This window comes from Pongo pygmaeus, chromosome 1 (genome assembly GCF_028885625.2).
Source record: "Pongo pygmaeus isolate AG05252 chromosome 1, NHGRI_mPonPyg2-v2.0_pri, whole genome shotgun sequence".
In the NCBI taxonomy this organism is placed as follows: Eukaryota; Metazoa; Chordata; class Mammalia; order Primates; family Hominidae; genus Pongo; species Pongo pygmaeus.
Genome location: NC_072373.2, coordinates 81,349,436 through 81,363,833, shown reverse-complemented (window position 1 = coordinate 81,363,833; position 14,398 = coordinate 81,349,436). Strand labels below are relative to the sequence as shown.

The 14,398-nt window shown below is 43.0% G+C and overlaps 1 protein-coding gene across 1 annotated transcript in view; it reads right to left on the bottom strand.

The window, feature by feature from the left end:
* Nucleotides 1–12,885, bottom strand: part of DPT (dermatopontin) — a 32,110-nt gene extending 19,225 nt beyond the window's left edge. The window contains exon 1 of the mRNA XM_054456413.2: nucleotides 12,472–12,885. Coding sequence (XP_054312388.1) covers nucleotides 12,472–12,776 — 305 coding nt within the window. The 5' untranslated portion in view covers nucleotides 12,777–12,885. The remainder of the gene's footprint in view (nucleotides 1–12,471) is intronic.
* Nucleotides 12,886–14,398: the final 1,513 nt, after the last annotated feature.

Here is a 14,398-nt window from a genome sequence, read left to right as displayed (position 1 = left end):
ACTAGAAAACTCAGCTATAAGGGCTCAATAAAGCAGGTTAAGGTGTAAATTGAGACCTATGGCTCTTTGATGACCTAGCCTTTTTTTTTTTTTTTTGGTATTTGCAACTGTGTAGTTTATTATACATGTATCTAGGTTTTAAAATTTTATTTTATTTTACTTTAAGTTCCAGGATACAAGTGCAGAATGTACAGGTTTATTATATAGGTATATGTGTGCCATTGTGGTTTGCTGCACCTATCAACCTGTCATCTAGGTTTCAAGCCCCGCATGCATTAGCTATTTGTCCTAATGCTCTCCCTCTCCTCACACTCCACTCCCTGACTGGTCCCAGTGTGTGATGTTCCCCTCCCTGTGTCCATGTGTTCTTATTGTTCAACTTCCACTTATGAGTGAGAACATTCACTGTTTGGTTTTCTGTTCCTGTGTTAGTTTGCTGAGGATGATGGCTTCTAGCTTCATCCATGTCCCTGCAAAGGACATGATCTCATTCCTTTTTATGGCTGCATAGTATTCCATGGTGTATATGTACCACATTTGCTTTATCCAGTCTATCATGGATGGGCATTTGGGTTGGTTCCATGTCTTTGTTATTGCAAATAGTGCTGCAATAAACATGCCTGTGCATGTATCTTTACAGTAGAATAATTTATATTCCTTTGGGTATATACCCAGTAATGGGATTGTTGGGTCAAATGGTATTTCTAGTTCTAGATCCTTGAGGAATCACCACATTGTCTTCTAGAATGGTTGAACTAATTTACATTCCCACCAACAGTGTAAAAGCATTTCTATTTCTCCACAGCCTCGCCAGCATCTGTTGGTTCTTGGCTTTTTAATAAACACCATTTTGACTGGCATGAGATGGTATCTTATTGTGGTTTTGATTTGCATTTCTCTAATGATCAGTGAGGTTGAGCTTTTTTTCATATGTTTGTTTGCCACATAAATGTCTTCTTTTGAGAAGTGTCTGGTCATATACTTTGCCCACTTTTTGATGGGATTGTTTCTTCTTTCTTGTAAATTTGTTTAATGTCCTTGTAGATTCTGGATGTTAGACCTTTGTCAGGTGGGTAGTTTGCAAAAATTTTCTCCCATTCAGTAGGTTGCCCGTTCACTCTGATGATAGTTTCTTTCGGTATGCAGACGCTCTTTAGTTCAATTATATCCCATTTGTCAATTTTAGCTTTTCTTGCAATTGCTTTTGGCATTTTTTGTTATGAAGTCTTTGCCCGTGTCTGTGTCCTGAATGGTATTGTCTAGGTTTTCTTCTGGGGTTTTTATGGTTTTGGGTTTTACATTTAAGTCTTTAATCCATCTTGAGTTAATTTTTGTATAAGGTGTAAGGAAGGGGTCCAGTTTCAGTTTTCTGCATATGGCTGATGTAGCCTTCTTTATTCTACCGTTGCTCACATCTCATCAGGAGTATACTAATCACTTTGTGAATGCCTGGCATATTTCAGCAAGCTATATGAGTGGAATGGACTAGGCTCATGATATGGTGGAAAGGTAGCTTTGGGGGCTGATCTACCAGGGTGGTCTGTTCTATCCCAATTCCTAGTAAAGTAGGTGAGAGGTAATTTCAATATGAAGCTCTCAGAATCATAAGCAAAACTCATGTGTGTCCAAAAAGAGGTTGCCACAAGCTAGTGCTCTCTGTGACCTGTTCTCCTACCATCACTAAAATGCTGCCTTCCTCTAAAATGAAGCCCTTTCAGAACTGAGCTGGGCTGTGGTTTCCACGGAGCTGTTGTTCCATTGTTTTGGCTTGTCTTGTGTACTCAGACTCCTATAGAGGACAGAGCTCCCATGGGGGTAAGTTCCCCTAAGTAAAAATAAACGTAGGAAGATAAGCTGAACTGTTTCATGGAGTACCAGTTCTGAAGGCAGTCCGAGTTCCACAAATTCCCTGCCAGCTGTTGGCCAGGCTGCTGGCCCCAGTGCCTGTACGGGAAGCGTGTGTCACTTTCTCACACACCACCTCAGATAACTCTGCCCTGTGAAGATTATTTGGACCCCACGGGCTCAGAGCCTAAGAACATATAGTGAAAGTTAGATAACCAAACATAACTCTCCTCCTCCAGCTTTGGTTTGATTGCCTTCACATTTTGGTAGAGTGAGCCTGTTCAGGAGTTTGGTATGTGAAAGCATTCCTTCCAGAGCCGGATCTTTGTAGGGGTACCTTTTCATACTGTGGGGAGCAGATAGTAGAGTGGCTAAGAGCATTGGCTATGCTGCTGGACAGCTCCATTGTTCTTAGCTGTGTCATCTGGGCAGGCTTCATGCCCTCTAATAGCCTCAGTTTCCTCATCTGTAAAATGGGTGTAATAATAGCACATATGTATTAAAGTTATTGTGAAGACCAAATAAGACAATGCATGTAAAATTCCTGGGATTAATAAATTGCTTATTCGTGTCATTATACTTACATTTAGTCTACACAGTAATTATGAGTCTGCTTTGTAAAAGCTGTCCCTTGGCTCCCTTGTCTCCAATCAGTGAAACACCGGTGGATTCGTAGGCCCTCCCTGAGCTGCTGTTTCCCTAAAACAAAGCTCAATGAGGTTGGATGTCCTAGCCACCCACTTTGGAGCACAGGTACTTTAGTATGCCTTACCACTCTCAGGAAGTAGTACTCCATGCAGTGTCTGACATTGTTGTCCAGCAAATGTTTAATAGAAGAATGAGGGACTGAATGAGTGACCGGACTATGTCCCATTATTGAAGGCAGAATTGACATTTAAGAGCTCATCACTCAATTCCATTAAGGGCCCTGAAACTCCCTCCAAGTAGTTTACGTGGATCTTGGGTGAGCGATCCCTTTTCTTGCTTCCATCTTCTCCCTACAGCTCCATGATGAGGGGGCAAAATAAATATAGCTTTGGGCATTCCTCTCCTCCATTCCTCTCATTTTCACTTTTAACAAACCTCCTTATTTAACAAGACTCACCTAAACACTGGCCATAGCTGCAGGATTACAAACACAGAGCTAGGTGAGAAGAGAGGCAACTTCTACATGGAACAGGACTGGGGAACTGGCGGGGATTGCATTGCTAAAGTTACTCAAACTCAATTTAAAAAGAGATGGGTAGCGGTCAAATGACTAACGCTCTGACTCACTTCACAGCACCTGGTTGTTGATCCTGAATGGCCTGGAGAACAGAGCAGTGGCTCAATGCTCTATTCTGCTTGGAGGGAAAATACTTGGAGGGAAACTACTTGGAGGGAATTTCAGGCCCCTTCATGGATGTGAGTGAGGAGTTCCTAAAAGTCACCAATACAATGGCTAATATCCTGGTAAATTGTATGACATGACCGCAGCTCTAAGGAAATAAGACTATTTCCTTAGAGCAGGAGGGCACTGGTACCTTACTTACAAGACTCTCCTTCCCATCAGAGAAGACAAACTTTTTTTTTTTCTTACCACCTCTTTGAAGGCTGAGGTTCAATTTCAGTTTCAGAAACTGGAGTATTGTTAGCCCTGCTCCATCTGACACTGGAAGCTTTCTAGAAGGAAAGTCACAAGGTAATTACTTCTCCTCTGAAAACACATTTGTGAACCTATTCTGAGAAAGTGGACTTTCTGAAAATGATTTATCTCAGGGCCATCACCCTGAAAGCTAAAATGGAAGACTTTCTCCTGTATCTGCAATAGTAAAACATAAAAGCAGTGGGGTGCAGGGGAGAGAGCCCTTGTTGAGGAATCAGCAGACATGAGTTCTAGTCCTAGCCCTGACCTTTACATGCTTTGTGGAGCCTCACCTAAGGCACTGTGTGGAGTCAGTGACAATGCCTACAAAACTCTTGGCCAAGATAGTAACTGGAAGAGCCAGGACCCAAACTCAGATTCATTTGAGGTCAAAGCTCATGTTCATGAGCTCTCAAGGAATACAATAAATCTCTTCGAGATGGTCCCACAGCTCTGATTGGTATGCTGGACAGGACTTCTTCTTCTTGTCTGCATTCTTTACCAAGTCCAAAGCTATTGGACAGGCAGAATTACAGAGCATTTGCAAGGTGTGTGAGTGTCTGGTTTTGCTGGCGAACCCCTCTATACAATTTTAGAAGTTGGACTTGCTAAGAAGTTTGGCCTTTAGGTGGTGTGGTGTGGGGTTGAGTCAAGTGAGGAACAAGGTAAAAGGAAGCAGCACCATCTTGGTCAAAAACTCTCAGAATTCCATTAAATAGATAATAGATGGGCTGGTTGTGCTGGTCTTTTTCTTCCCAGCTTCACAGACACACAGGCGTTTCAAGGGCTGTTAGCCAGTTTCCAACCCCACTGCAGAGATGGACTATGAGAAGTTTTGCCCATGATCTAGACCAGTGGCTCACTCCATGTGGCACAGCATCCTTAACACTCCCAAATTTCTTCCCCACCCCAAAGGTGGATGAGGTCTTAAATAGTACCAAAAGAGTTTCTTTCTTTTAGACTAAAGCCTTGATTTTTGTTAATTCTATTTTCCCCAGAATAATTCTTTGAGTTGCTATCAGGCATTTATAAAAAGGCCCACAGAATTTTAGAATGTTCATTAAGTCTTTTGACAAATATTCATTAGAACTTACTCTATACCTGATGCTGCATTTGGTCTGGAATCTCTTCAGAAGACTGGTACTGATAAGTAAACACTATGACATTGGACAGGCAGAATTACCAGACACTGGTACTGATAAGTAGACACTATGATAATACAGATACTGGAAATAAGTAGACTGGTACCAAAGACAGAGGAGCAGAGAAATAGGAGAGTGGGTGGGGACGGTGGAGCAGTGAAGTGGCAAGGGACAGAGACAAATCCAGTTGGGGGCAAGTTTGCCCAGTAAAAGAAGCCTTTAAAGTTCTGGATTTCTCTGCTAATTCCAAACAGAATTGTTCCACGACCCATCTCTCCCCGTCTGTTGATATTTATACCTACTTCTGTAAAACTAGGATGACAGTTCTTAACCTGACAGTATTACACAAAAACTAAAGAGATGCTATATGTCAAGTGTAGCACAGAACCTGGCACAACGTATATAATTGAAAGGCAGGGGAAGTCGTAGTTATTACTACTTTGATGATAAAAATATCTGTAATTTAATAGAAAGACAGGCTATATCCTAGTCATGAAACATCACTTTCAGTAAATATTGGAGCCTACATTGGAAATTGTCAGGATTGAACTTCTCCAATTGGACACAGAGAGGGGCCTCAGAAAGCACATATCAGAGCACAAAAGACAATACCAAGCCTCTCCTCCTTCAAAGATCCTTCCTTTCTTGACAATTCCAAATCATACTAACTTTCCTTCCTTGTGACATGTTGATATCACCATCACACATTTCACCTAACACATACTGTCACTGAGTAGCCTCATGGGGCTACAATGCAAAGTTTTTGAACACTGCACCATTTACTGCTCATCCTCCTGCCAACATGGTGGGGATATGAACAGTCTCTTTAAATAGTGTTAAGTTGCACACATTCTGCTCTCTTCCTGCCTGCATCTAGGTAAGAGTTCTGCTCTCTTCTCCATATCCAGGTTTGAAGTCTGCTAGTCTGTCTACAAGGTTTTAACAGTGAAGCAGAAATGACCTGCAGAAGAGCATCTCTGGATAGAAAGACCTAGCACAGGACAGAGCGAGAATGCCTCCAAAAATACAAATTCCTCAGTTTTTTTTGGGAAAAATACAGGCAGGAGAGGCTTCCCCTAAGGCCTCTGAGAAGATCTAGATTATCTTGTGAGATGCATTTATGTCTTGAGAGCAATTCCAGGTCACACAGGGATTGCATGAGCTATGTTAGCGTCACAGAAAATTTGATGTGGGTTTGTGAATATCAATTATAATATTTTTAACCAAGAGATCTAATGCTATCTCCATGTCTATTAAAATGTAATAAATATTCAAGACACTTATAATGTACACATAATATTTATAGATTGTGATTAAATTATATGTTCCAAAAGCAAAATGATATATTTCAGAGGCTCTGTAATCTAGCGATTTGGTTTTCAACTCCAGCTTTGTAATTTGCCAACTGTGTGATATTTGTCTCCATGAGTCTCAGTTTCCACAGAGTAGTCATGATAAAGTAATAATAAATAACCTTTATCAAGGACTTGCAATGTGCCAGGCATTGTGCTTAGCACTATGTGTGCATTAATTATTTTAATTATCAAAACAATCCTATAAAATGGGCTCAAATAATGAGCTTCTCACCACGATCACCATTTTACGTATAAGGAAACTCAGGTTTAGAGAAGATAAGTAATTCCCCTAAGGACACACGTTAATGTACACATATTATCTTATTTAATTCTCACAACAACAGTTCTAGGGAAGTGTGTTTTAGATGTGAAAGCTGACTATTTCAGAGTTGAGATGACCTGAGTAAAGGTAGTAGTGGGGTTAGTGGGATTGCATTTTGAGAATTGTTCTGACTCTAAACTTCATTAACTTTTCAATACTTCAAGATACCTCAAAGAAACACACACACACACACACACACACACACACACACACACGTATCTTAACTCTGCAGAAATCTCTTATTGATTAAGAAGATTGTGTCTTGCAGGTTCCCAGACAGAAACAAATCCCCTTCTGGGAGGAGTGAGCTTTTGCCATCCTTACAAGAGCAGCCAACAACCATTTTTGCAGAGCTCAAGTTCCCCCAGACAATTGATTCTTAGCACTTAGGAGAGTGACCTAGATGGAAAGATGGCAAGAATCCTAGATCTGTCGTGACCGTATTCTCCCACACTCAGCCTTCTTGCCCTCAGAAGTCATCCTTACATGGATTTGATATCTTTTTTAGGTCAGCACTCACTATGGCTTTATCCAGGAACAAAAATAACATCAGCATTTCATATCACCCACAGCACTGTGGAATCAGGCTGGCTGGCTCAGGTCCTCCCTCTGCCATCTGCTAGCCATGCAAGGGCAACCTCCTCATATGTGAAACACCTGGATTCCAATACTGTTGTGAAGATCAAACAATATTAGATTTTGAATAACTCATGGGATAGACTGTATGTTATTCATCTCCGTCTTCCTGGGGCCTGGCAAAGTTTGTGCTAATAAGCATTTGGTAGTGAATGAATAAACAAATGAACATATAAATGAAGTATACTCTATAAATCATAAATCACCATGTAGATCAGGGTTAGGGCCATAAAACCTACACTTATGTAAAGTTATGGATTTCTCTCCTAATTCCAAACAGAATCGCTCCATGACCAATCTCTCCCCTTCTGCTGATATTTATATCTACCTTTGTAAAATGAGGATGACAGTTCCTAACCTGACAGCAATGTTTTTATTCAGTTTTTAATTGCTTCAGTCTCACGGCCTTTATTCCTATTCTGTGAGGAAAGGAGGTTGCTCTAGATTGTGCCCAAGACCCCCTCCAGTGCTGGGATTCCACGATTCTGTCGTACTATGTTTGTGCCACATCCTTATATTTATTTTTTTAAATTTTATTTTGAAGTAATTTTAGATTTACAGAATGCTTGTAAAGACAACACACAAAATTCATGTATACTCTTCACCCAGGTTCCTCTAATGTTAATTTTCATAACTCTAGAGTGTCCAGGAATGCTAAGAAATGCTAAGAAATTAACCCTGGTATAACACCAAACACCAGAATTTGGATTTCATCAGTTCTTCCACAAATGTCAAACCAGGATAGGTTACTGTGCAGCATTTAGTCCTTATGGCTTTTGAAATAGAGTTTACTTTCAATTTTTGAAATTGATCGAGGCCTTAAGATTATTGAGAGAATGAAAACCTGATAAAAACTTCATTCTGCGGCGGCGAAGTGTGTCAGCCATCCTCTGTGCATGTTTTAGCGATCCTTAAGAAATCTTGAAAGACCATCCTGCATGTTGGTAAATGCAATAAATCAAAATGAGATGTGAACAATACAGTTGGAACCCCTACTATAGACACTGGAATATTGGGAATCAAAGACATAAGCAAAATGGTTCCCCTGTGGGAAAACCTGCAGGCCTCCTTGCGGAGGGCTGTGGGGTCACCGGCTGGGGTTTGGACTGCTGATTTGGTCTTTCACTGCGTATGTATTGAGGATCTGTTATGTACCAGCACTCTTCTAGGCACTGGGGATACAGTGGTGAATGAGACAAAGCCCCTGTATTCATGAAGCTTATGTTTTAGTGAGGGAGACAAAACAAGAAACAAATGCCAGGCAGTGACAAGGGCATTGTAGGAAACAAAGCAGGCTGAGGGAGTGGAGACAGCGAGATGTGTGGGGAAAGGAGGTGGTCTTGGAAAGCATCCCTGAGGAAGTGGGCGCTGTGAGTACTCAATACTCAGAACCATGACTCAGGACAACTGCCCTGCACTACACTGAGGCTTGGTCTTGCTTAGATTAGGGAAATAGTCCGACCGTGGAAAACAGAGTTCCCACCCAGCCTATCCACCTTCAAATGCACCTCGATGCTGCCATAGCCCTGTTGCATAGATTCCTTTCTCCTCTTCTCCAGTCTGTGGCTTGTCATTGAATTCATAAACTCAGCTCTAACACAAACTGCCACTCCAAAACTTCTCCTTGAGATTCTTTGAAGCCCGGGGTAAAAAGTAGATGCCAATAAATGGAACACCTTTCCTCTGAACTCAGACTCCGTGGAAAGCTGGCTTGCCCAACATCAGCCACATCAATTTCAGATTCACTTAACTTTTACTACCCGCCCATGATGTGCTAGGCATTTGTTTTAGACTTCAATTTGCTTTAGAGTTTTCTTATACTTTATCCTACAAGTATCACAGTAACACAAGTAACAGCTTGTGAGGTGGGAGTCACACCTTCCTTTTTCTTCCTTTCCTTTCCTTTGTCTTTTCCTTTCTTCCTTCCTTCCTTCCTTCCTTTCTTCCTTCCTTCCTTCCTTCCTTCCTTCTTTCCTCCCTCCTTCCCTTCCTTCTCTCTCTCTCTTTCTCTCTTTCTTCTTTCTTTCTTTTCTTTCTTTTTTGCCAGAATGAGATACCGAATGTCACAGACACGAGCAGGAGCTGTGATTCCAGGTTTCCTGCATCCAATCCCAGGGCTCCTTCCGCTACACAGTAGCTCAATCTCACTAGAAAATTTCACCTTCATCTTATTCCACACAGGACCCAGTGCCCTACAGCCTGTGCTGACCCAAGTTAGAGCAGATTCCCTGAGAACAACCTAGGCATGCCCTGGGATGGCGAAATACCACTCATGGGGACCCAGGTAAGGCCTCCTGGCAGTTGTTAGTGCCAGAGACCAGCATCCACACTTCAGAAGCCGACACCTGAAGAGGTGGTTTTCAACAGAGAAACTGTGATCAATGGCAGCAACACAGACCACTCAGCTATGATGGCAACACCTTTTAAAGCTGGCACTTTGATTAGAAAGATTTTCTTTTTAGCAGATCCTATGTGCTATTGTCAAACCTATGTTCGAGACTCCTCCCCTCTTTTAAAATAAACCTGAAAGCTAATTTGATTATACAAGACAGCCCAATTGCACAAAACCATCAACAACTGTTCCCTGAGAACAGACTAAGCCTGTGGCCAACGTGAAGATGTAATTGCTTCCCAGCCCATAAGCAATTCCTTTCCTTCCAGATTTTTCACTGAGACTGGAGCCTGAACTCAAAGGCATAATCATTTTTAAAAGTGCTTCCAGGGTAATTTGTGTCAGTCCTGGGGCAGCTGGATCTTATTGTAAAGAAGTTGTTTTGCATGTTTGTGAATTTTCAACCCTGTGATTAGTAGAGGGGGAGAAGGAGGCAACAGAGGGTGGAAGGAGGAAAGGAAACCAAAATTACTAGACACTGCACACCCAAAAATGACGAGGAAGGGGAGGTGGAAGAGGTATCTCGCCTTTCAGCTTTTCCCTTGACTCCCACGGGCCAAATAAAATCATGTTATTTCACCTTCTTCCTCTTTTGCTTTTCTTCAAATAGTTTGGGAGTTCATGACAAACCAGACACAGTTGGCAAGTTTAAAACTAAACATCATTTGGCTTCTCTCTCTAGCAGGGATGAACACAAAGATCAACAGAATGCAAGAAAAAGCCAAGAGTGTTTTCAGGGGTGAGCCACAGCTCTGTGGAGCCTTCAGAGATCATGCAGCCTGACTGCTCACTTTCCAAATGAGGCGGGAGACTGGAGGGCTGAGCATCGGGGCCAAGGTCACACCACAAGTCATTAGAACCAGGATCCAGACCCAGGCCTCCTGACTCAGAGCCTAGGGCTCTTCCTCTACAGCTTGGGGAACCATGGCTGAGTGCTGCTTGACTGTGGCTCTAAAAAGGGCTGTTAGAAAGGAGTCGCACCCATGTGATGGTGCTCCTGAGAGGTGAGGACTGGAGGGACAGTTGTAATTAGATCATTGCCATGCTCCACATTAGGCAGTGGGCCTGCCTGTGAGGAGTCATGGAGACCACAATCAAGGCGAGCCTGGTCTCTGAATCAGCATCTGTCAAAAGGGGTTTTGAATAACTAAATCTGCTCACCAGAGGCCATGGGGGTGGATGAGAATGGCCCACAAAGGCTGTCCAAGCAGCCTCCACAGCCCCAGCACCCTCACCTGCTGCTGCCTGTGTGAGTCCTCTCCCCACCCCTTCTACAGTCCGGCTGAGCCCCTCCACAGTCCTGGTAACCAAGTAGGGCTCATCCCTCTGGGGCTGGGCTTCTGCTGTGGTCTTGCAAGTCCCCACCCTCTCCAGGAGGAAGAACTGCCCTGAGTCTGCTCCAGTAGCACTGGCTCTGCTGACAGAGTCAGCTGCCGGGTGGGACCCCACGCTGGGTGGAGGCAGCAGCCTCTCAGGAGCCCAGCACTGTGGCAAAGCCCAAATTCTTTGAAGCAAAGACTCTGTGGATCCAAACCCCAGCTTTCTAGCCGAGGAAATACTGGATCTCTAGACTGCAATTTGTCTACCTATAAATGGCATATACACTTGTTTTGAGCATTGCATGAGATGATCCACATAAAGCATTTAGCATGGAGCCTGCTCAGGGTAAGCACTCAATAAATGGTAGCTGTTGTTATTACTTAAAGGCCCGCACTCTTGCCTGGCTCCCCCACCCACCGGTGTTTCTTCCTCTTGGATTTCCCATCATCACCTCTCTACTGGTTGTGTCCCCCAGGGTTCTATGCTTTTTCTTTTTTCTAATTTTTTTTTTTTTTTTTTTTGAGACAGGGTCTTGCTCTGCCACCCAGGAGGGAATACAGTGGCGCAAGCATGGCTCACTGCAGCCTCGACTCCCTAGGCTCAAGTGATCCTCCTACCTTAGCCTCCTGAGTAACTGGGACCACAGGCTGCATGCAACTACACTGGGCTAATTTTTTTTTTTCTGTAGAGATAGGGTCTGGCTATGTTCCCTAGGCTGGTCTTGAACTCTTGATCTTAAGTGATCCTCCCTCCCCAGCCTCCCAAAGTGCTTAGGATTACAGGCGTGAGCCACCACACCTGGCCAGATTTTGTGCTTGACCCCTCCAAGCCCCACTACACTAAATACTTGTTGCCACGCATCTGGGTTGCTCTACAGATAGCACATGCAGCAGCCCTCCAGGTGGGCTTCCTCCTCCCTGGACTGCCTCCTCCATTCTCTCCTCCAAGCCTCCCAGAGTGCTGGCTCCATCTAGGCTGTTGTAAATAATCAGCCTAGCAGTCAATGCCTACTAGGATGAGCTCCTGACCAAGCACCTGGGCTGAGACCCAGCTGAGACAATCACACCCCACAAAAAAGTACAAGCTCAAAAAAGTTCCATGCCACTGCTTAGGGCAGAATGCAGTCAGGGGAAGACAGCACCTCTCTCCAAAACCCTTTAGTAAACTATTTTCCAGCAATAAAACCCACTTTAAATTCAGGCAGAGAGAAGGACCTCAGTACTCATAATTGAGAGAGCACATTTAATCAAGGCAGTAGACAGCTATTTAATTCTACTTTCCTTTGCCTAAATGTCCTTGTCCCCTCTTTTCCATTCACTTGCTCTAAATCAATAGTTCTCAAACCCTCTGTGCTGAGAGATCAATTGTTTATTTTTCTTGTTCCCAAACTACTGTGGGCCAGTACTTTTGTAAAATGGTAAAAATAAATTTCTAAAAAAGAAAAATGCCATTCCGATGGCACAGCAAGTTTAAATTGCTATAAAGTTTCTTACTTTCAGTTTCTGTACGTATCTTTTGGTAGTCTGGTAAGCAACCTTCTCGCAGACCTACACCAGCCCCTGGCCCAAACTGAGAGTAGGTAGAACAGCTTCTGGAAAGAACAGAGCCACAGAGGAGTCTGTCTCCCACAGACACTCCCCATCCCAGGTTTTTGTCCTATAATGTAGTCTGCTCAGCAGCAGCCCTGCTCCACCCAGAGCATGCAGTGGTGAGGTTTGGGGGGGGATTTGCCCAGGCTTTGGTTACTGATATTCCTTGAGAGTCTAGCAGCCCCCAGGAAGAGGGATATGCAGAGATGTTCCCAGCCCCAGTGCAGTGCAGGGACTGGCCCTTACCATTCCATGCCAGCCCTGTTGATCTCCTCCCACCAGCACTCCGTGGGTTCCCCGAGGCTCTGTGGAGTGGGCATGCAGGCGTAGTTCCATTGTCTGTCAGAACCTTCCTTCTTGCTGAAGATGCTCCTCACGGCCACTATCACCTGCCCCTGGGGACACTGGTAGCTGAAGCCTTGCCGGTTCAAATTTACCCACCCATCATCGCTGTAGTCATGATACTGCTGGTATGGGTACCCATAATCGCCATACTGGCCCCAGGCCATGGTGACTAGGGGCAGAAGTACCCAGAGAAGACTGAGGTCCATGCTGCCTGGGATTTTGGCAAACAATGTCACTCTAAGATTGCTGGTCTGACTGTTTTATATAGCTGCCGCTGACATGTGGCTTCCAGATGTGGGTGAGAAGGATCCAACTGCAGTGTGTCATCGCTTAAGCAAAACTTTTCCATGCTGAGATGTCAGCCATAAGGACATTCAGCTTGTTTTAAGGTGGAATTCTAGGAATATACCAGCAGCATGTAAGTCTAAGAAGCTCCCTGGAGAAAGAACAACTTTGTATGTAGATTATAAAAGCCAACTGCTGCTCCATCCTGTAGAAATGTTCACTTGAAAAACACTGATTAGTGGCATATTTGTTCCTCACCTTTCAGCACCTCACCCCTTTCTGTCCTACCCTACCCGCTACTAGCAAACCCCTGTATTTGTTCTCCAAACTAGCCTTCCAGGCCACACAAATACCCAGACAGTGATTTCAAAATACCGAAATCATAGACTGAAGTAACAGAGCCATCTAAGATTTCTGTAAGCCTGAATGCCTGTTTTTTTTTTTAAGTTGTCAGCCCAACACTTTTTAACCCTTGAGTATAAGCGTGGGAATACCAGTTTGCAGGGCTACTCTGAGAACTCATAAGTTGCATAAGGAAGTACTATGGGCCCATGGGGAGATAAGTTGGATATGATTTCTACACTTAAGCATTCTACCATGCTCCTGAAATTAGACCCAGTCAAGTCTAGAAACTGTGCTCTGCTCTCAAAAATGTAATGGGTTTAATCGAAATAAACCCCCTATTTAGCCTTCAGTATTTTTGCCCTCACATTGAATTTTCTTTTCATTGAGTTATAATTTACATATAATTAATTCATCTTTTAAAATACTTAATGTACAGTAATATAGACAGCACCCTAATCAAGACTTAGAACAGTTCCATCAATCCAAAACATCCCCTTATATCACTTTGTAGTCAAATCTTCCCAAACACCCAGCTCTTGGTAACCACTGATTTACTTTCTATCTCTATAGTTTTGCCTTTTCCAGAATGTCAAATAAATGGAATCATACCACACGCAGCCTTTCATGTCCATCTTTCACTTAGCATAATGCTTTTAAGATTCATCCATTTTAAAATTCAACATCTCATTGTATGTGTTAGTATTTTGTTTCTTGTTATTGTTGAGTAATATTCCATAGCATGGATGTACCACAGATTCTTTATACATTTACCAGTTGAAAGACATTTGGGTTGTTTCCAGTTTTTGAATTTTATACTCATTATATTTTGTATAATGAATTTTATATTCATTATATTTTGTATAATGAATTACATAAAAGTCATTATAAATAGAGTTGATATAAACATCTATGTATAGGTTTTTGTGTGAACAAATTTTTATTTCATTTGGATCAATACCTAGGAGTGGGATTGCTGGTTCAGAAGGTAATGTATGTTTGACTTTAAAACAAACTACTGAGGCTGGGTGTGGTGGCTCACGCTTGTAATCCCAGCACTTTGGGAGGCTGAGGCGGGTGGATCATGAGGTCAGGAGATCGAGACCATCCTGGCTAACATGGTGAAACCCCGTCTCTACTAAAAATACAAAAAATTAGCCGGGCTTAGTGGTGGGCGCCTGTAGTCCCAGCTACTTGGAAG